The 22,220-nt window shown below is 42.9% G+C and overlaps 3 protein-coding genes and 1 long non-coding RNA gene across 7 annotated transcripts; 2 read left to right on the top strand and 2 right to left on the bottom strand.

The window, feature by feature from the left end:
- Positions 1-2,782: 2,782 nt before the first annotated feature.
- On the top strand, positions 2,783-10,322 carry LOC139102605 (paired mesoderm homeobox protein 2). Its single transcript, XM_070656653.1, has 4 exons — positions 2,783-3,655; positions 6,084-6,402; positions 7,124-7,299; positions 8,984-10,322. Exons 2-4 carry the CDS (start codon positions 6,276-6,278, stop codon positions 9,416-9,418), a joined length of 738 nt encoding a protein of 245 aa, XP_070512754.1. The 5' UTR covers positions 2,783-3,655; positions 6,084-6,275; the 3' UTR covers positions 9,419-10,322.
- Positions 10,147-13,144, bottom strand: Mkp-4 (MAPK Phosphatase 4). Of its 2 annotated transcripts, none has more exons than XM_070656637.1 (2): positions 12,833-13,144; positions 10,147-12,704 (listed from the first exon to the last, which is right to left on the bottom strand). In XM_070656637.1, exon 2 carries the CDS (start codon positions 12,106-12,108, stop codon positions 10,981-10,983), a length of 1,128 nt encoding a protein of 375 aa, XP_070512738.1. In that variant the 5' UTR covers positions 12,109-12,704; positions 12,833-13,144; the 3' UTR covers positions 10,147-10,980. The 2 variants fall into 2 exon arrangements, with proteins under 2 accessions (XP_070512738.1, XP_070512739.1); XM_070656638.1 differs by having other exon boundaries at positions 10,147-12,028; positions 12,950-13,143.
- On the top strand, positions 13,118-14,007 carry LOC139102629 (uncharacterized). The gene is made up of 2 exons (XR_011545733.1): positions 13,118-13,257; positions 13,347-14,007. It is a non-coding gene; the product is annotated as an uncharacterized lncRNA (long non-coding RNA).
- Positions 13,416-21,327, bottom strand: LOC139102574 (uncharacterized). 3 transcript variants are annotated; one of them, XM_070656583.1, is made up of 3 exons: positions 20,632-21,327; positions 17,810-20,535; positions 13,416-17,541 (listed from the first exon to the last, which is right to left on the bottom strand). In XM_070656583.1, exons 2-3 carry the CDS (start codon positions 20,480-20,482, stop codon positions 15,853-15,855), a joined length of 4,362 nt encoding a protein of 1,453 aa, XP_070512684.1. In that variant the 5' UTR covers positions 20,483-20,535; positions 20,632-21,327; the 3' UTR covers positions 13,416-15,852. The 3 variants fall into 3 exon arrangements, with proteins under 3 accessions (XP_070512684.1, XP_070512682.1, XP_070512683.1); XM_070656581.1 differs by having other exon boundaries at positions 17,810-21,013; positions 21,097-21,327; XM_070656582.1 differs by having other exon boundaries at positions 20,658-21,326.
- Between the last annotated feature and the right edge of the window lie 893 nt (positions 21,328-22,220).

The following is a 22,220-nucleotide window of genomic DNA, read 5'->3' as shown; positions in this document are numbered from 1 at the left end:
GAAGATAAAGCGAGAGAAGATTGAGCTGCGGGAGAACAAAAGTACCGGACGGCCCTTGAGAAAATGTCCCAGGCCCGCCTAATAATTCTCCGCGGACGACGTGCGACGTGTACGTGTCACGGCGTCGCGACGCGCGCGTCCGTCTCGCCGCCGCTGGTACGAGAGCACGCGGACTTGCATCTCGTCTTTCTTTGTATTCTTTTTCTTTTTTTTTTTTTTCTTATTTAGAGAAACGATACCCCGAATACCGAAACGAAGATATCCCGCGGGAGAACTGGGAAGAGTCTTGAGAGATTTCGCGTCGCAAATCCCGGAATTTCATCGGAACCGAGATGATTCGCGATCTCGAGAGCTCACGTTCTCTCGCACGTTTCGAGGGGATATATCGGTGGCGAACTGCTGATTTATTGGAACACCTGTCCCGAGACGATCGTTTTGCAATGCGGAATGTCATCCCCGACCCGTAAGATTATTTGCGTTTCCCGTGAAAAATCCAGTAATCACCACTTGAACTGCCACCCTGCCGCGGAATTACGAGGCGAGTTTCGTCGCGGAAGTGTGAATGGCGCGATTGTTCTGAGCGATGGTGGCGTTAAGTATTCATTAATTGTCGCGGAATCGACTACGTGTAACACCACGGTGTATTATCGCCAAGATAATTCGGCTTTAAACGGCGCCCAAAAGTGGCTGGTGGATTTTAACGATCGGCAAGAGTGACTTTGGTCGCGTAAAAGCTTCACATAAATGAAACTGAGGAACGGTACAATTAACGTACATGTATTCGCGCAATCGGCATTGCATCTATTCCTCGACACGCATAAGACTGAATTCCAAAGTTATCATAAAGATTCGAACCATGAATAAACGACGATGCTTACCATTCTTCGACCGTTCGATTACATAGGCACGTTAAATTAAATTTGAGCACATAAGATAAAAATTAAATTAGGAAAATAATATTCGTACAATTTACATTACGCTTAAATTTAATTAAATAAATTCGGTTTTAAAATAAGCTCGCTCGAAGAAGTCCATTCGAAATAAGATAATCCGGCTGGACGTTGATTTCGTCGAGAAATCCAGTGAGAACGGCTCACCAAAAGATTTCATTTTGTTTCTCAATTCTGAATAATTCCAACGGTGCCTCCATAGTATTACATGGATGTTTGGCTCGTCAACTCTTCCTCTTTCGTGCATTAATGTCAAGAGGAAGAGTGCATAACTTTGCAACGTCTCGCGCGTCGCGGTCAGCTGTCGGCACTCACTCGTCCGGCTTTTAACGCACTTTCGGCCGTTTCGCGCCGTAAAATTACCATCTCCTTTCTTCTTCCTCTTTCTTCAGCATCCCGCCGCCCGCGCCGCGGTGAGAACCTCATGGCACGAGCGACGGTAATGGCAAAACGAGCAATTTGCACCGTGATTTGCCCACGCCGGCGAGATCGCATTTGCACATTCTAATTTTATAAACGATGCGCCCCGCGGGTAATTGAAAACAGCGTTCGAATTATTTTTTTTAAATTTATTTCCCCCGCGTCGTTGAAGCGGACAAATTTAATAAATAAAATCGATCGAGACGTGTAAATTTGCTAAACGACAAGACGCACTTTTTTGCCCCGCATATTTGACATTGTCGTATATATTTCTATTTAAAAGTAGCCCTCGAGAAAAGAAGGCTTCAAAATACTATTCTCGAGGATCCTAAAAATATTTTTACTATGCCGTAAAACTCGCCGGGCCAATCTCACCTTAACTTACGGGATTACACTTCCGAAAAGTCGTTCCAGAGTTGTCGTATTAATCATCCGCGAGAGGGAATAAAGTTTCTCAGGGCCCATGCTATTTGCTATTCGATATCGATCTCGTATTGGGAACTAGATCAAAAAAGGAGAAAGAAAAAAAAAGGGGGGGAGGAGGGGTGGAAAAAGTGAGTTCATGGCGCAAACAATATCCAGGGTGTAACGACGGATTATAAGGGATCAGTGGCGACCTTTACCCAGCTTACAACCCAAGGGTCTGTGTGAATTTCATACTTTTTTTTTTTTTCCTCGATGAGCACACATTTTCTTTCTTTAGTATTTGCACAAGTCACCCGAGTCTCGATATTAATCGTACGTCCCAATCCCAACTTTTCACAAAAGAATTATGAGCTATTACTTTATTGAACCGTCGAATTCTAAAAAAAAAAATCCTTTTCTATACGATTTTATAGTGCAAAAAAGAAATAGGAAAAAAAAAAAAAAGAACTAAGGTCATCGAAAAAATGAACTCCATCCCTTTCTAATCTGGCATTGGTCTCTTAAACGATAATAAATTATATTTATTTGAAGGCGTACAAAAACGCGTTTGTAAATGTTACGACGAAACGTGTCGTCGCGGCAATAATTGTTCCTTGCAACGATGAATAATTATTTCTGATTAAAGATCCGCGTCGTAGAAAGCCATTTATTTTCTTCTTTTTTTTTTTTTTTAATTGGAGCATCTTTTACCGAAGCGCCAAGTTGGAAACAGAAGCTATCGGCTAACAAGAAAAATGAATAACAAGATTCTCCGCTCAACGTTTATTCTTTCATGATCGTTCTGAATGGCTCGACCCCATATCCAACATTGTGAAGGATACACGACACCCTTGTGTAACGAGATACCAGCCGCCCGCGCCGGTGAGACGAGATGGATGGAGGAAAGAAAGATGATGAAGGAGACTTATGCTCTGGTTTATAAAAATTGCACGGATCCTTGAAAGCCGAAACTGTACGCCCATACATCATCCCTAATGTGTTAATCCTTCATTAATACGTTAACGTGAACCGGACACGATAAACGAATCATTAAAGGGACTCCTCGCGGAAATAATTCGTATTATTATTTATAGTGCTATTATTCATCATATCCAATAACAGCGACATAATTTTTTAGCTCGCGAAATTAAAATATTAATTAAAACTTTTTAATACTCGATTTGGGCTTCGATGTGTATTTGGTCATACAAGAACGTACCGCACTTTGGCCAATCACTGGCCGAATCACTCGAGAATGTATTGCATTAGAGTGACAAAAATAAGTCGATTGCCTCACCGCGCTCTATGCGTGGCGGCGCGTCTTAATAAAAGCGCGTGCACATACGTCCTTCCGCTTCTAAAGCTCTCTCGGCGGCCATTTAGAAACCAATGAGCTTCTAATGAAGGTGGAGCTTGCAACGGAAATCTCCACCTACTGTTAAAACGCTCTATTTCTCTCCGCACGGCGACAGCGGAGCTGAGAGGAGATCTCGGAGAACGCGTGCGAGCGAGCGAGCGAGCGACCGGCCGACCGAGGGGAGGAGGAGAGAGATCGGAGGCGGAGAGCCGATGAGGATCTTTAAGTACGTCTTAACTCGGCCAAGTCAGTTGGCATCTCGCTGCAGCCGCTGCCCGTCAGCAAAATGACGCCTTCGAGCCGCGGCCCTCGCGATCGGCACCCCGTTACCGTGACTTAGACGTTGAGATATCCCGTTCACCGGAAATCGCGCCGCACGCAAATTGAGATCCGAGACGGACGGCCGCACCGCCGACGTGGCTAAAGTGTACAGGGAACTCTCGCCAAGTTCGCCTCGCGAGATAAAAGTTGGCGAAAGGGTGGGTGAGCGAAAGTGGTGGAGTAGTAACGGCGAAGGTATCAGGTACGTCGAGAAACTTTACGATCCTTAATCGGAAGGCACGAGATACTAACGAACTCTATCAAACCCCGCGGTGGAAGCTGCGCGAGTAATTACGCGTCGATAAAAAAAAAAAAAAAAAAAAAAAGAAACGGCAATCTAAACGGCTGGTTTAATTCCGGAATTAAGGCTGCATCCCCTTCGTGGTTTCGCGGCGGGATCAAAATTTCTAATTGTTAAACTTGAATTTTACTACGCGAGTCTCTATAAATACATCGGAATTAGATCGCGGGTCCCGACGAACTTTCAAGCGCGACATTGTTATAACAATCCTTCCGCGAAAGTTTTATTACTTTAATTTGCGGAAAGAGAAGCCGGAGAAAATGGAGAAAACGTACTGCAAAATAACGCATCTGTAATCGATGATCAAAGCTGAGGTCAAATCGCCGTCGCGCGATAAAATGCCAATTGGCGGGTACCGCAGTTTAAAGGTTAATAAGCTTAATCGACACTCGATAAGAATCGCTTCAGCTAGGCCATTGGTGACCTAGCATAAAATTCAAATACGTCTGCGACGAATGCTGGATTTTTTCTTTTTATTCTTTTTTAATTTATTTTACGTTATTCGTCTTGCGACAATAATTAAATTACATTACTATTATTCCACCGCGCTTTTAATGGTAATTAAATTAAATTGCAATTTCTTGCAATATATCTATTTCCTCATTCACAACTTTCCGGTGTTCCTTACGCATTTTCTATTTCATTCGCGCATTGTGGAAAGTGCTCGGCCTGCCAAGAACAACACGCATATTTCATCGCGAGAACGATATTAAATTATTGTACTTTGTCAACGGTATTCACGTCCCGAGTCGGCTAGATTCTGCAAGACAGATATACCAAGAGAGAATTATTTATATACGGTAGAAGTATGAACGAGCTTCGAACAGTCCGCAAACACTTTACAACTGCTGGCACGTGGCCCTAATTGCACCGTCACGCTCGAGCTCGGAGATGCTTTAATTAACATTTCCCGAGACAAATTACGCATAAACGTGCGGGTCCCACTCGCACACATCCCGCATCGTCGTAAATAATTATCCCTTAACGATCGCGCGCGTTAAATCCGGCGAGGCCTTCGATTCGAAGCCCCTTTCGCTGGTAGAATTTCGTATTCGAGCACGGCGCGCGAAACCCGCGCTCTAACTCGAAAGAATTAATTACAATTACTCGGGGAAGTATATTGAAATTAATCTATTCCACCGCGGGGAGAAGAGCGGTTTCAGAAAATTGTAATTACTTCAGGGAGCTCCATCGCCCCGTGGCTATCGATCTTGCCGCTAAGTCTCTGCTTCTTCTCCAAATTATGAATAGACCTAGATTCTAATACGTCACAGCTCTATTTAGCGCCACACTTAGCTAAATGCGGCCGCCCAATTCCAAATTTTAATCGTCCGATACGAGGATCGCGTTCAGGGTTAACGTGAGACAAATAGCATTACCCGATTTAACGTCAAACGCGTGACGTTACAATGCCTTCGTTAAGCCAGCTTCGCGAATAATATTACAGTGAAACACAATCATAATTCACAACGTCGATCGTTATTCTAATTCCAATGCCGCATTTTATATATAGCGTCTAAAGTGACAAAAAAAAAAAAAAAAGAAAAAGAGAGAGAGATTACGAATTCGGATTTATTTGCCAAAAATAAAAAAGCGAAGAAAAATTAATGGAGAAATTGTTAAAAAGCCGTACAATTCATTTTTAGATGTAATTAAATAGCTATGAGCGAGTTATGAAGCTATTACTGACATATGAAGAGACAATAACAGAAATTAAAGTCAATTTACGAAATAAAAAAAAATTACTATCCTCTTTGGACACGTGTAGGCTCGAAAAAGTCCCTCGCGATGCCATAAGGTTCATTTCGCTTCGTTATTACACATCTGTTGAATAAATGTGTTCGACGCCGTACTAGAATATTATAATACTAGCATATAGACGCAATATCGCGCTCCTATAATATTAACAGTGAGCCCCAACCTTTTGCTAGAATACCGTCCAAAGTGGAGCGGTACAAACGTGCGTTCCTCGCCACACATCCATGATTCATCTCGTTCGTACGCAGCATCTTATATACACATTTGCGAATTGGCTCGTCCAAATTATCTCCTCGCATTTTGAACTTCCACTACAATTCCGCGTCTCGCTAATATTAAGTTTCTGGCTGATATTTTGAGACCCCCCCGCTCGAATAATTATGTCGCGTGAAATTAAACCGCAAGTCGCGGCCGGCGGCTACGTCCCGAGACGAATCGCATATCGACCGCGCAGCGTTTGCGTAAATCATATAAAGCGGCCCGATCGTATTAACACAATTTTTTAACGCCGCCCAAGTTAAACGGTTGTGCGAATGTATCCAGCGTTCCATGGAGTCGTTTTTCCTCGCAGGTGAAACTCCACATCTCGCGAAGTGCCGAGACGCGGCGGCGGAGCACGCGTCGACGCGGCCGATGATATAAATACGCCGGCAAAGGATGTGGTAAAAAATTGAGAAGCTCGCGAAGATAAGCGGGGGAGCTGTATCGATTGGTCATGCCGACGTGAAGGGAAAATTACGCCGGAAAAGAGCGCGGGAGAAAGATGTTAGCCGCGACGGACGCGGACCAGGACGCGAGCACCAGCGTGATAGTGACGCAGCTCGCGAGTTCGCACGCCCCGCAAGACTTTACGGTTTCGCGCCTGCTGTCCACGCCGACGCACACCTTGGGTAAGGAACATCGATGTGAAATAATCGTAAAATAATAATCGCAATGAGTAGCGAGGTCCACTTTGAGTCCAATAGATTGAACATTATTAAAACTCACGCGACGGTAGATCCTTTCGAGATTTGAATTCGCGCGATTAATAAAAATTAATTGCAAATCACATAAAGATCTAGCTCCGGCCGTATATAATCCTTTCTTATAATTTTCCTCTGTTCGTTGTGCTCGCAATTAATTTAAATGAAATCCAATGGAATGTGGAAGACGCATGGGAACGCAGCATCCACTTCGAAAAATTAATCGCGTCCTTTCGCGTTCAATTCGCGGTTCGCGAGGCATTTGATTCCATCGAAATCGCGCATTTCCAGTCATGCTGCTCGCATTATGCCGCTTTGATGAATGCCCAAGTATAGTGGAGTCATTCAAAGAATGGCCGCGGCTGTTAGTCGAGCCGCGCGTTCCCCTCCTTTTTTTTTTTCTTTTTTTTTCTTTTTCTTCTTTTCTTTTTTTTTTTTCTTGGTGCAGGCCGGTATCGCGAGCGGCATCTTCGAAACCGTTTCGTTGTACGATAGGGACCACCGAGATAAATAATTTCGCATTCCTTTTCAATATTTTTGCGAGCGCATAAAGTATGGAATTTCAATCCTCAAGTGGAACGCGAGGAATTTATAATTGCAAAGAGCGAGTTGACAGGGAAGTGTCATTGGCAACTGCTACGTTTCGTAGATTGCAGCGAGACCTCGCCTGCCGCTGGAAACCGGAGACCCAGGAGAAGCAGAACGACCTTCTCGGCGCAACAGTTGGCCGCGTTGGAGAGAGTCTTCGAAAAGACGCATTATCCGGACGCGTTCGTGCGGGAGGAACTGGCTACCAGGGTGTCTTTATCGGAGGCTAGAGTACAGGTAATTTTCACGTCGTCCTCCTTATCTCTCATAAAAAAAATTTATATTCTATTTGGAAAATGTCATTGGAAGTGCCCTGGGGAAGGAGGAGCGAGCGAAAAATAATCTTTCCCCGAGTGCTAAGATTCTAAGTACATAATAAAAGTAAAAGGTGCCGAGATATTACCGATTGTATCGAGGGTTGCGCGTATCTAAATCCCGAGAACGAGAATAGCGATAAAGCGGTAGAACAGAAATAAAGACTGGTAACTTGGGTACATCGTTCTCGATGACGTTCGATCCCGTTGCGCCTTGGCGTGGATGACGGAACGACAAGTCGCCCGCTTACGAGATGCTCACCGACCGGCCAGCCAGCGAACCGAGGAACCGGCCGACCCGCGGATCGCTCTTTGATGCTGTCTTCCACTCGGTAACCGAGAAGACTGGCCGTCCGGGAAAGTATCACGGCGCGCACATGTGTTAGGCTCACGTATCGCGGGTTACACGAGGGAAAGGAGGATGAAGAGGGGGCCGGAGGGGGTGGAGGTCGCGGACAGCTAGGCAGAAAATCGGAGGAGACAGGTTGTCAGAGCGGAGAGAAAGAGCGGGAGGGAGCGAGAGGAAGATAGAGAGCTATGATTAGCCAGAGCGGCGACGTGCTCCAGCATCTGCGCTCTCCGGCGTCGTCGAGCACGTGTTTGCGTCGCCGTCGCCAGCGGTCCATGCCGCGTCTGTCTGCGTCGTCGGTACCGCCTGTCGCCTGCCAGGAGCCGTCACGCTGTCCCGTCTTCGGTCGGTCGCGTCCTTCCATCCCTTCGCCCTGATTCCCGTCTCGCGAGCGCGGATTTTCGGAGTAACGCGAGATGCGCTGACAGCATGAGAGTATCTCAAAAAAATGATCGCAACATTGAGTATCACAAGTAAAGCAATTATTTCCCATTTTTTTTTTTCTTTTTTTTTTATTGCTTCTACTGATGCATTTTTTTTTTTTTATGATTTTATTCCCAGCCGAACTAGCTTTGCTGGACATATTTAAATCAGTCTCGTAATTTAGACAACATTTTGGTTCGTAGAACTAAACGTTTTTCGTATAGCGTACACTAAGTGTTTCATGGACGAGCTTCTCGCCGGCGAAACGCTTGATAGAAGTGATTTTCCGACGAAGTGGCTCATATCGGATTTATTTGTCTTGCGGCTTGGTCTCGGCCGAGCGACGTCGGAGGAGCATTCACGATAGTCGAACATGTCAGAACCAATTAGATTTTCGCCGAAGATATTCCTAAAAGGCGGCGCGAGCCTTTGACTCGGAGATTTGTTTGAGTTACATTCTCGACGTTAATTCGTAGAATTTATTTGAGAGACAAGCGTACTCTTTTGAGAAATTGAAAAAGACTTGATAAAGCTCTGATTAGTAAAGCTAAATTAGTAAATATACATTAAGCGGCTAAAATCGAGATCTGTACACGAGTGGACCACTATCGCAAAGAGACGCCGAAGCGTTTTAACGAGCGGTAACTCTTCTTTTTTTTTTTTTTGCATCGATAAATTAATTTAATGTGATTAAATTTATTTTTTATAAACTTGTAAATGGTTGCGCTTCATCTAAAATCTATGATAAGAAATAGTTGGGAGACTAAATTTTTCTCTCGTCGCGAAGGGTCGAAAATTGATAACGGAGATGAAGACCGTCGTATTTTCTGTGCAGGTGTGGTTCCAAAACAGGCGAGCAAAGTTTCGAAGGAACGAGCGGAGCTCGGCGATGAACCGCGGGGTTTCCGCAGCCAGGGAGATGGAGGCCGCGCTACCGCTGCGCCCCATCAGGGTGTCGCAGCATCCCCCGCAGCACCCAGAGGCCGGCGCGGAATCGCCGCAGGCTGCGACCGCCACCACCCAAGTAACGGCGCAGTATTCTTACGGAGATTACTGGCGAGCGACGCCGCAGCATTACGCGGTGCAAACCGCCGGCTGCCACGGCTTCGCCGCGAACGGTAGCTTAGCGAACATGGGCTTACCTCCGTACCATCATCACCAGGCCGACATCCACCACGGCACTCTCGACGGGGCCGCCAGTCTGAACGCCCTTAGGCTAAGAGCTCACCCTTACAGCTCGACGTACCCGGCGATGCACGCGAGTATGTGACATCGCCTCTCCAAGTCGAATCTCCAAAGCCGCGAGAACGTAAGGCCGGGTTGAAACTGTAACATTTCAATCGAGAGAGTTAAAATATTTAATATAAAACCTGCTCTTAAACCGCAAAAAAAAAAAGAAAAAAGAAAAAGAAAACGATTTTTCCGCAGGAAGAATATATAAAAAATAATCGATCTATTTTCTCCAAGCTGTAAGTAAAACTCGAGACACGTGCATAGAACTATTTTCTTAGGAATTATTTCTGGACCCTCAACGAGTGACCAGCAATCGTCTCTATTTATAAATTCGTGCATCGAACATTAGAATGCTTATTACAATTTCATTAGTGACTCTCTTTTTCTCGCGGAACGGATCGCTCGAGTTGCCACGATGTTATTCTGGAGATGCGATGTGACGCAAACGCGTGAGGCATCGTTTATCGGAATTTTTATAAAAGTGACCAGAACACTCGCCCGAGTTGTCTAAACCAAAGATAAGCCTGACTGATAAGAATAAGTTCGGGATCGCAGTCGATTTGGGATAATTTCGCACGGTATCCTTAGGGCAATGTGTAAAAGGGCGATTCGGTGATTGCCGGTGCAAACGTTCAACGTTGATCGTGTGTCTTGTAACCAATGATTAACTGATATTACATTAGGTTTAGACCGTAAGTTCTGAACGTACAGGGTAACGAGTTAATAAGTCGTAACGCTTCGTTTTCCGTCGATAGAATAGCACAGTTAAGTTATTTGAGGTGTGTATTGAAACATCGTAATGTTTTAAGTACAAGAGATCCAGAATACGGCATTCTACATGAAGTATTGGTCTTACATAGATATAGATGGTATAGATAAAGACAACATCGCGTGCAATAAAAACACTGAGATCGGAGAATGTTTTCCGGTAAGTTTTTTCATCGATCAATATATATAATATATATATACATATATAATCAGAAAAGTACACTACATACAGATATATGTAACAAATACATGTATATATGTACACATATCGAAATATATATTGGCACAAGATTAGAATATAGTCGGCTCTTAAAATTATTCTTAACCCTTGACAGATATGATATCCTTTTTTTTTTTTGCCAAATTTCGGGGTACAAAACAATATAGTTAAAAGTAAATGATGCAATATCTCACAATAATTTTAAAAAATGTAACAAAATATTTTTCTCTTCATAATTTGTATATTAATCATGGATAATTTAGAAGTAATAGTTTAGAAAGATATGCATATAATACCCGTCAAGGATTAAATATTAACATCAATCATCTTGGACCATTAGATATTATAATTTAACAAGACAAACATCCAAAAAACATCAAAAGGATACCTAGCTTGGCATCCAAAATGTAGCGTTTAGAAAAATATTCAACGCTTTTTCAACATTTTCACAATATTTTTCTTGATTTTTTACCGTCTCGATAGTATATTAACAATCTCGTCAAATATAAAATTCAAGTTCTTCGTTTTCGTTTTCAGAAGTTCGACATTCTACACGATAAATTCAAAGTTGAGATCTTTATATTTCCAATATATTATTCTGTACCACAATACTATACTGTTACTTGAACATTCTGTACAACATTGCTCCAGTCGAGCTTGGACGGCACCAGATAAAAAGCCGGTGCTATCTTACTCCCGCAGGGGCACTGGCTGCCAGCGATCCAGCTGTACGAACCGAGCTTTGTATTACATTTAGGACAATTCAATTTGCCTTCGACGGTATGCGTGATGTCGGGCATCCAGGCCAATGGTTCTACAAAGTAAATTTTATCGCAAAGTTCAACCTGCACAGACTCGTCCCTCCTCTGAATTAATTTGTCACAGTTGTCGCCGTCCTTCGGAGCGCTTTTGGCGCTGATATGACGCCAAATCTGCTTCTCGCGCGGTGAATGAGGTAAAATATTACTGGCGCTCGCCACAATGCGACGGCATTTTTTACAACGATAAACTGACGGTTCGGGACGTACGGTTGTCAACGCTGGGTCTGGTTTCACTAGGTCGATGCAGCTCTGGGGAAGAATGCGTGCCTTCCGCACTTTATCGGCGGCAATTTGCAACCGATACATCTTGAACTGCACGTTGGTACTGTCGACACCGTAATCCATCTCCTCGTAGAGCCGCAATTGTGCCACAAATCCGGGGTTTGGCGCGACAAAGCGACGCTTAGACTTTATTAACTCAAGTGCATCCACGAAACTCAGCTTGTGCTTTTTCATGGTGTACGCAATCACCACGGTGGCAGATCGCGATACACCGAAATAACAATGGACTAATACTCTGCCGTCAGAGTCGAGGCCACGGTCGATGAATTCGTACGAGTCTTCGAATTGCGTTAGTAAATCTTCTCGTGGCATATCCGTCACCTGAATATACTTAAGGATTAAATTTGGTAGACGTTCCTGGATTTTTCTTGGCAACGGGCAGGAATCTATTGTTAGTACGTGAGTTATTCCAGCATCCTTCAGCCAATCGACATCAGTGGCGGCCGTGAGATTACCCAGGTACAAGCCCGGCTCGACCTCGTCGAAGCTGCATGGGCCGGCGTCAAAATCATCTCTCGTTAACTTATTAGTGTCCTCTCGTGCCATACTTCTATCTCTGTAATCATGAGCAAAGCTGCAGAAGGCATTTCTAAACCTAGTCTCACTATCTGTTTCATTACTAATTACTTCTACCATTTAATAATTTATTTAATAATTAATTTGATAATAATTATCAAAACATAATAGATTAAAAAGTGGGTGTTTAAAAAGTTACAAGTGCAACTCTACTATAAGTAAATTTGTAAAGAAAACGGACTTATTCTCTCGTGCTCTCAAAATTTTACTTACACGTGTATTTCGAGCTGTAGAAAAAGAATACGTAAGTTTAAATCGTCGCATTGCGTAATTAACAAAGATAAATTTTTTTTTTTTTAATTCTTGCGAGGTTAGGTTCTAAGTCGGGCAACAAACGTCCGGTTTTCTATACATTTACCTTGCTACGTGTCAGCTATACATTTAACTCCAGTGCATTATATTTACTTAAAGCTCGTGATCCTCGTAAAGCAAAATCTTTAATACTATCCTATAGATTCACATTGACTGCGTCTACATTAAACTCATACTTAACTGACAGTTTACAGGCAGAGGCCCAAGCCGCTTGTTAATCAGTCACTTCGCGACCACTTAAATATCATTCCCATGATTACGCTTGTCGAGTTGCCGGCTAGATTTCTACCAGATCTTATGTCTATTTTATCTGATACGACTATCGGAAGTAAGTTGTGCTAGATCTAACTGAGGAACATCAAACATGTGGAGGAATAGATTCCGGTGCGTAAATAACATTGTAGACAAAAAGTACTCATAAAAAGAGAAAAGAAAGAAAGAGAAGAAATTAACGTTAAGGTATAAAACTTGCCTGGAGAACAAAAAGGGGCTATCCTTGCCGACAAAAACTTTAGGCATTGGCACTATCGGGCATCGAATCTACTGTCGGAGATACATGCCTCGCGAGGTTATTTGACTTGAAACTCACTTGGTCCTCGAGATCTCTAAAGCCTTCGAACGACAATACGATACGTGAGTATTCCACCGGTCTGATAGAACTCTTGAGAGGCTTATAATCAAATCATCTTCCCAGGTCTCGGGTCCGGACGACCAGTCGGTGACGCTAGAACGCAGAACGCGACCGCTAACATTATTGTCGTCGAGAATATAAATGACTGTATGCGGAATCAGCTGTCACGTCGCGCCGCATCGTACGCATGTGTTCTCCACAAAGGAACTACGTCTCACTTCCTGTATTTAAAATGGAAATTTTTCATATTAAAATGTGAACAGTGGGTTAGAAACAAAAGAAAGAACGCTAAATTATAATGAATAATAGTACGTCATACGAATATAATTTATTAATTTTTCTTTTTTCTTTTTAGTTTTCCTTGGAAGTGATCAATATAACATTTAGGACGTGAACGACGAAAAGAAAATGTGAAAAAATGAACTTATTTAAAAACGTACCTCAATACATAAATTTTATTAAGGTATACATATGTTGCTTTATTGTTTTTTTTTCTTTTTATTAATGATAATGTTACCCTATTTTTTTTTTTGTTTTTTGTTTTTTTTTAATTATTTCTTATTTAATCTGCTTATAGCATAGATCGAGTCTCGTTACGATACTCAATTGCCAAGTCGATTCATTGGCCCTATTATAAAACAGAACTGATTTACATATTTACATTATTTACAACGACGTTTGTTTATGAATACATATATTCATATATATATGTATAATAGTGATGAATAGTTAAGCTAAAGTTGCACATTTGGACGTCGATGTCGGTTAGGTAAAGATGAGCTTCTCGAGCTATCTGAATATTCATCGCGTATCAAATCGTTTTTCAAAACGAGTAAAACTCAATGAAGACGAGAGCGTGTGCAACACTGCCGCCACCGCCGCTCGGTTAATTGATGCGAAAAATTACATGAAAATTAAATGCAATTACTTTTACAGATAACTAATGGAGTCTATGTTCAAGGACTCTCGATGCACTTCCCTCTGTGTATTTACAGATTAGTATGAAATTTATTTAACCCTTCCTGCTTATATCAAAATAATGAAATTGTCTCGAAATGTTAAAATTATCTTTTGCACTCACAAATATATCTATTTCTGCTTGACTTAACAATTTAACAATATATTTACGTTACAAGACATCGATTCGATTTTGCAAATATAATTTGCGACGTATAAATAAAAAAGTGTTCAACAAATTCTCTTATTTTGTGTATAATCAGGCTCCAATTTACGCGTAATTAGCGGATTAATTAAATATATATATATAATTAAATATCGAAATACTACTTTATTCATTTCAAAAATGTAAATTTATAATCTTTCTTTAAAACTTAATTCTTTCGTTTCACAAGCAATATTGCAAATCATTAATCATTGACATTAAACTAAAGTTGAAAAACGTAACTATTTTGATTCGCATTAGAGAGCAAATAAAAAAAAAAACCAACACCGATCAGTCTTGAAATTATAGTAATCGATAAAATACCGCTCTTAAACATTGCAAAATATATAAATATAGAAGAATACAACTAAGATTTTTTTTTTCGTAACTGTTGTATGATAATCGATAGTTGTAATTATTATAATTAACTTATAGGCCCATGCATAGAAAATTGATCGCAATCTAATACGAATCGTCTCATGCTTACATCGGTCACATAATGCGCGAAAACTTGTAACATACATGCTTCTCGTGTAAAATATAATATTGCAAAAGAAATAAAATAAAATTCTTTACAACCATCGACACGTAAAAGTGCTGCGTATACATTCCCTGAATCATTTCCAGCGAAATCTCAATCTAGAAGAGTGACTCGGAGTGAGATTTCACGCTAAATAATTCAAAGAATATTTTTATAAATATTGATTGAATTCATTATTTGTATATAATAATATAATTAATTACTATTAGTTGGCAAACGTGTTCTTTCACTGCGTAGCAAATTTTCCTTCGCAAGAACTATTCAAGAATCTTTGTGACATATATTACGATAGTTAATCTTCATTAAAAATTTATCGTTAGATTATAATCTAATTATAGTCTAAATTATAGTCTAATTATAGTCTAAAAAGTCACTGGACCTACCTAATACACAAAATGTGTTTAAAACGTAGCATACAACGTAATAAAAATTCCAACCCCGTACAATTGAGTTGCTCGACGATATAAATACATGCGTCATAGATAACAACAACTTTGATTTTCTTTAGATATCTTCGCAGAGCTATAGTTTCGCTAAAAAAAGAAAAGTGAAAACAAAACAAATTTTAATAAATACGTATATAAACTAACCTTGGAATAAAATTTAGGAAACTTTAATATGCGTGTTAAAACTTGTAGGACTTTTGTTCGTCATTCCTTTTCTCTTCATTTTGATAAGTAAATAATAATCTAATTTCAATGCAATGCGACGATATATCGCCGGATAATAAAGTTAACATATGCAACACTACGTATACGCTCGTGCTGCTTACTTAAATTTTTTCGAATTACTCTACGTATGGCAATGTTTGAAAAGTGTTACCCCGTAAGACACTTTCGGATATATATAAAAAATTCATGTACCTTTATAGCGTACTATTAAATATGTACGGCATGTATATACGTAGCAGTATATACTGTGTGTACGAAATTGAATAGAAATTCTTAACAGTAGACCCAGTGCTTTAGACACTCGGCACTCGAATACCGTTACGCGATGACTCAATTGTCTTTCGTAATCATCGGCGCGTATACGTGTACAGCCGCACATATTCATTAAATATTTTCGGCCGTATACCGCCATTCATACACGTCGCAATCGGCACTCGCGTGTGATGCAAACTTGGAGTGTATGCCAAACGTGTGAATACTTCCTTATTCAATTTTCGGTATTTACAGGCTCGCGCGCGTGATGGATTCGCACGTGCTTGTTGTGATTAGACTTGGTGCCGCTGGACTTGCCGCAGATGTGGCACGTGTAGGGCCGCGCGCCCGAATGTACCCGCAGATGCTCCTTCAGGTAGTACGAGCGATGAAAAGTCTTGTTGCAAACGTTGCAGGTGTACGCCTTGTTCTCCTCGTGCTCCTTCACATGTCGCAGGCAGTTGTACTTGCGGATGAACTGCGCGCCGCAGACGTTGCAGGTATACGGCCGCACATTCCGGTGGGAGTTCATGTGCGACGTGTAATCGCCGTGACGGTAGAACGCAGCGCTGCACTGATTACATTTGAACGGCTTGGTGCTGCGTGCCGCGTGCGTCCACTTGTGCAGTTGCAAATTCCACTTTGTGCTAAACGCCTTGGAACAAATCTGGCACTCGTACGGCCGCTCGCCGTTGTGCACGCGCATATGTACCGCCAACGACGATCTTAGATAAATGCACTTGCAGATCGGGCATTCAACGTTTTCGTTCTCGCGTTGAGCGTCAGGAACATACCGGCGATTGTGAGCGCGACGCATGTGACGTGTCAAACTGGCCATGTGGATGAATCGCTCGCTGCAATACGTGCACGTCTTGGGCTTCTCGTCGTGTACTTCTTTGTGCCAGGCGAGCTTCTTCTTCGAATGGAACACTTCGCCGCAATGACATATGTAGTCCTTGAGTTTTTTCTTTATGTTAAGATGATGCCGGTTTTTATGTTGTGTCAGATTTGAATATCTACGGAAAGTCTCGTTGCATAGACTACACTTGACCGGCGCGTTGCCGGTGTGGCCGTTGGTGTGCTCCTCCAGCTTCTGTTTCGTAAGGAACGCTTTGTCACACACGGTACAAGAAAACGGCTTGATGCCCAAGTGACGTTTCATGTGAAGTTTGAAGTTCTGCTTGCGATAAAAATATTTGCCGCACTGTCCGCACTCCAATGGATGTATCTTCAGATGATTATTAAACAGGAACACTGTTGGGAATTCTTCATTACATATGTGGCATTTGGCGATCTCGCGTATGCGTTTGTTCACGCCGGCGATATGCATGCGCCGATGATGCGCCCGCAGGGACTTCTTGGTCTTGAATGACTGATTGCATATCGGGCATATTATTTCGTGTATCAACGGTATTACTAAATTTTCACCAATCTTTTGATCGCTCTCGGTTTTGGTCGTCAGTTCATTTAAACCAAGCGGTTGTGACGGTGGCTGCAGTTGATGCAACAGCGGCTGCTGATAATGGTCAAAACTCTGTTGCATGTTATGTGTACTCGACATGAATATATCGTCGAACATATTCATGCGATTATCCAGCAACTTAATGTCCTTCACCTCCGGTTGGTCCAGCTGGTCCTTACTACTCCCGGGCATCGCATTTTTATGTTCCGTTGTGCTGTGAACTCTGCGTTCCTTCGGGCAGTCGAACACTTCGTTACAGTAGGAACACTTGAACGTTCGTTTCGTCGGTGTTTTTCGGTCCCGATCCAGAAACAGACTCGAAGTAAAATGCGTAGCCAGTGATCTACTGTCCAACAGCGGTCCGTTCATCTCGTTGTCGGATCCTTCCGATTCTTCCCAGCTTTCTCGAGCCAACAGATCGTAAGAAGTGGACATGCGCGACGATTCTTGACCCATGTACATCTATACATGAAAAACTTTATTCAGCAATGTGAAGTATAACTCGTGATATTTCAATAAATCTAAAAAATTAATTTAACAATAATAAATCTCAATAAATATTTCAATAAACTTGTTATAAGATAATTAAACTTATAAATAATATAAAATGCAAATAAATTAATGTGTGTGTAAGTAAAGCACGCTCGCGTGCACGTATATTAAATTATTTTTACTATTTTTGTTAATATTGTTGTTGCAACTATACATAAAAAAAAAAACTGTTACAAACCTGCCATGCAGATTGTTCCGTGCATCCGTTACTCTCCGGTTCCGAAAGTTCTCCTCTAGGCGGCATAGTCTCGTCAGCACGCATATTAATACTTTTTACCTCTTCGTCAATACCTACTGCACCATCGCTACTTGATGCAGATTGCTGGCTAGTCGCGCTCACCGCCTTCTGAGACGAGTCACTTATAAACGTACTAGGAACTGAAATTTGCAGTCCGTCAAATTCAAAGACATTAATCGGTCCGGCGTGAGCATCTTCATTTATGTTGAGCAGTTCTATCGGTTGTTTCGGTATTAACGACTTCGCGGAATGAAAGTTTCTAGTGCTGGTCGTAGGATTTGCCGACTCGTTGAGATTCAAAAGGTGTTGCGTCTTAGTGCTCGTCGTAATAGAATACGACTGCATTAAAACGGACGACTGCGAATGTATCACGGGGAATGAACTTATGTGCTCAGTTATCACTGACTGATGGTAGGCATAACTACTGCTTGTCTCTTGAATTTTTGCGATATTCTCGCACACCGCTAATTGCGTCTCTGGATGCTGACAATCAGTCTTGATATTTTCCTCATCCATCTTACTGCAATCGATCGGATCTTTTTCATCGGTGATATTGTCCTCGTCGTCGTCCTCGTCCTCGTCCTCGTCCTCGTCCACATGTTGAAACGAATGCATAGATGAGGGTGAGCACGGTTTAGTGAGATCTTTTCTAACTTTAAATACAGAAATGCCGCTGACCGTGGATAGCGGCGTGTGCGATCTAATGCTGCAATCCGCGAAAGGAGTATGCGGACTAGGAATCTCTTCAATCTCCATGTCTGCTTCGTCTAAGTTATCCTCTTGGTCAAGCCTGTTGTCCTCGTCCACATAATCTTCATCGTCGTCGTCGTCGTTTTCGTCGTCATCGTCGTCGTCTTCGTCATCGTCGTCACGCATAGTCGTAGCGTCGTCGAAATTCTTATGATAGCTATATGCATTGAGACTTTCGCGCGATCCATGTTCCGAACACGAGCCGAAACGGTGTACAACTTTGCGGCTCTTCCTTTTTGCAACTGGAGACGGGGGCGCTGAAAAACTATTTTTATAATTAGTCGAATCAAAAGTTCTTTCCAGTCTTTTCGCCTCGTTTATTTTCGAGCAGTCTACTTTGTACGACGAACAAGTTTTGTCTACCATTCTCAATTCGCTAGCTATATAATTATTCGAGTTCCAATTGTTCTCCTCCTGTATATCAGGTAATATGTGTTCCTCGTGAGAGCTCGGACTTGCATCGCGAATCACACTCAGTTTCCTATTTTTCGCCGCTGTTTTCTCTCTCGCGTCTATTAATCTTTCCTGATCGTTTCGCATGTCACTTTCCTCTCGAAACGATACGTTATTAAACTCCGTTTCCATTATAGTTATTAAATTTTCTAATTTTTCTACCGATCTTAACTCCGGCTGAACAGAATCTTTCAACGCGTTTATCGCAATCAGATCTCGCGGTGACGCAATGCTGTCGTTGACGTTGACGTTGCGACTCGCACATCTACTACCATCGCTCGTTATTTCCGTTTCAAGCTCGCAAACCATAGAGTCAATATCAGCTGCTTCATCGGGTGCTCTTATATTGGATACGTTCACGTCTCTCTCGATAACTCGTTGTTTCTCCGGCTGTTCGTGCGCTACAGAGTTACACTGCAAGTCCGCGGACGAAATATCATCTATCGCCTCTTCGTCCACCATGTCCGGCAATACGCTCTCCACTACGTCGTCTGTATTTACAGCGCAAGTAATTGTAATAGATCTAGAAACGGAATTACAATCCTGTTGCACTGTGCTTTCATTAGATGTGGAGGTTTGCGTTTGTTGCCCCCGGTGATCAATCGGCAGCGCCTTGTCGTTATCATCCTTCTTTGTTTCAACGGATGTATCTTCATTCTGTGATACCGACAAGGACGACATAGTCACCACCTCTGGCATAGCTTCTGCGTTTTCAGGTTCTGTTTCCGGCATAATCTCAGGCAGAATCGATTTTGGCTCGGGACTACTTACAGGAACCGTCAGAGTTCTGACGTTGCTCTCTCCGGCCATTGTGACCACCGGTCGAACCCTCGTCGTCGCCGTCGTCGCTGTCGTCGTTGTCGTTGCGCTAGGAATAGCTGCAACTGGTGAGATCATTTGGACGGTGGGTATTTGCTGCTGGTACATACCATACGGATTGTATAGCATCTGCATCATTTGATTAGCCTGCGGCGCCATGGCGTACTGCGGTATCATCGTGGTCCCATTGTTCACAAATTGCTGATAGCTGAATGAGGTGAACTGCTGCGGCGTCATAGTGGGTGGACATTCGAAAATAGGTCCTATGGGATACGGCGAGTGAGTAGAAATGTGCGTATTCTGTGAAATTGGAGTAGATGCTTGAGGCGACTGGATGGGGGAAGAACTTTGAAGCGTAGCTTGCAGCGACAATGGTAAGGTGGTCGTCGTCGCCGCTGCCGTCGACGCTGGCAAAGTTTGCTGCTGCTGGCTTTGAAACGGGGAGGCGCTGGCTTTGATGAGAGCATCTATAACCTGTTCTTTGGGATGAGTGTCCAGATGCTTCTGCATACTGATACCCTCGCGCAAATACAGGGTGCACACGGGACAGGCCACGACCCCCACGGGCATTCCCGCACCGTTGAGCTCCATTATTATCTACGTCGGCCGTCGGGCACTTTTACACACGCAACTCAACGGGTAACCTACGGGAAAAACGTTACACACGTATGATCAGACGATACAACAAACGGACTTTATCGTACTTATACATAACCTACTCGTTTCTCACTTTCTCTCACCTGAAAACCGATCGCAGCCGCGTTACCTGTGTGTGTATATATGTGCGTCTCTCTGCTCCTTTCTCCGCACGTTCCGGCCACGCTTCTCTCTTCTTGTTGAAACGGAATAATCGCGTCGTCGTCGGGTCGTCGCAGCCGTCCCACGTCACATCTCGTCGTCTACCGGGCACGCAATCGCGCACGCACACGGCACAGCTGCACGCCGTTGTGCCCCAAAAATATCAATGTCCATGACAGCCGTACGCGGTGCTGCGTATCCTCCTGCGTGCGGTGTGACCGCGCAATGCCGCGAGCAAGGCAGCAGCGGTGGCGACAGCAGCAGCAGCAGCAAGCGGCGCCAATGGCGGCGACAACGGTGGTGGCGGCGGCAACGGCGGCAGTACTGGCTCACCGCCACCAGACAAATCGATATCCTGTTAAATCACCAGCTAGCTACCAGCCTCCCCGGCTTGTCTGCTTACTTACGTTTATTAAATTACACCTGCCTGCACGCTGCGCGAAGCGATGCACGATGGACGGGCTCGTCTCGGGACGCGATTCTTTACTCGGGGTCACCAACACGGCGTTCGCGCACGCACACGGCTGGTCCACCACGGCCCGATTATTGCGACGGCATCGTCTTTTTCTTCTTTCTCCCGACAACGACACGGGGTCCCGACCCTCCTCGAAAACACAACAGAAAACAGCAACGGGCGATGACGATTCCGCCTGGGAACGGGAACAACAAGAGACACCTAAGCCATTACGAGGACGACGCGTGGCGCCTCCTAACGTTTACGCCTTCCACGACGCTCTCTAAACATTATATGCGATCTGCATGTAGCGACAATGATCATAAATTTTGGAAATTTTATAATTAGTTTCAGCTCGGAAGCTGCATGTAAACGTAGCGAGAGTGAGGATATCAACGAAACGATTCAATAATGAAGAGGGAAATGAGTATTGGTAAAGGATTTATGTTCAATAAGTTGATGCAAAAAAGATGCGATGTCCCTTGGTGGCCACGGAGCAGAAAGATTACACGAAGAACAGATGTTACGCGAGTGCAAAAGCGCCCCAAGTGAAAGAATTATGTATTACACTCGATAGGTGAGGTAACCCAAACGAAAGAAATTGCAGGACTTATAAAAGAAATTGTTTCCTTAACATGTATTAAATATTTAGTTAATCTATATACTTAGTAATAAGAACATAATTTTTTTAATGTTTTTTTTTACAGGAAATTAACAACTGACGATGATAAGGTATGCAAAAAAAAAATAACAGAAGAAAAATAAAATAATTATTTAATTAAAAAAGAAATGCAGTTTTATCTTTTAATATCTTTTAAAGTCGTAAAATTGTTGAAATTTAAGCATACAAAGTAGACACCTTTCGTATTAAAATTGCAGTATTCAGCGGTCGGTGCAACGTGCTACAACGCAGCGAGTGATATATTAAAGGTAGAAGAAAATTAAGCAAAGAAAAATTGTATCTCGCCCAGTTCTGGTAAGTGTCATGATTCATTACAATACTGAAAAGGCGCGATCGATATAGCGGCGCGCACGGTAAAACGTACATTATCCGCGAGAGATACTCGAGCGGATGAC

This window comes from Cardiocondyla obscurior, linkage group LG05, assembly GCF_019399895.1.
Source record: "Cardiocondyla obscurior isolate alpha-2009 linkage group LG05, Cobs3.1, whole genome shotgun sequence".
In the NCBI taxonomy this organism is placed as follows: Eukaryota; Metazoa; Arthropoda; class Insecta; order Hymenoptera; family Formicidae; genus Cardiocondyla; species Cardiocondyla obscurior.
This window is presented reverse-complemented; position numbering and strand designations above follow the sequence as displayed.

Bases quoted from the DNA above. Each gene is read 5' to 3' on its own strand.
- LOC139102574 (XM_070656583.1), bottom strand. From the start codon at position 20,482: ATGGAGCTCAACGGTGCGGGAATGCCCGTGGGGGTCGTGGCCTGTCCC. The intron at 17,542-17,809 runs GTTTGTAACAGT...TTTCATGTATAG, and splicing joins CGGAACAATCTGCATGGCAG to ATGTACATGGGTCAAGAATC.
- Mkp-4 (XM_070656637.1), bottom strand. From the start codon at position 12,108: ATGGTAGAAGTAATTAGTAATGAAACAGATAGTGAGACTAGGTTTAGA.
- LOC139102605 (XM_070656653.1), top strand. From the start codon at position 6,276: ATGTTAGCCGCGACGGACGCGGACCAGGACGCGAGCACCAGCGTGATA. The intron at 6,403-7,123 runs GTAAGGAACATC...TACGTTTCGTAG, and splicing joins CACGCCGACGCACACCTTGG to ATTGCAGCGAGACCTCGCCT. The intron at 7,300-8,983 runs GTAATTTTCACG...TTTTCTGTGCAG, and splicing joins TATCGGAGGCTAGAGTACAG to GTGTGGTTCCAAAACAGGCG.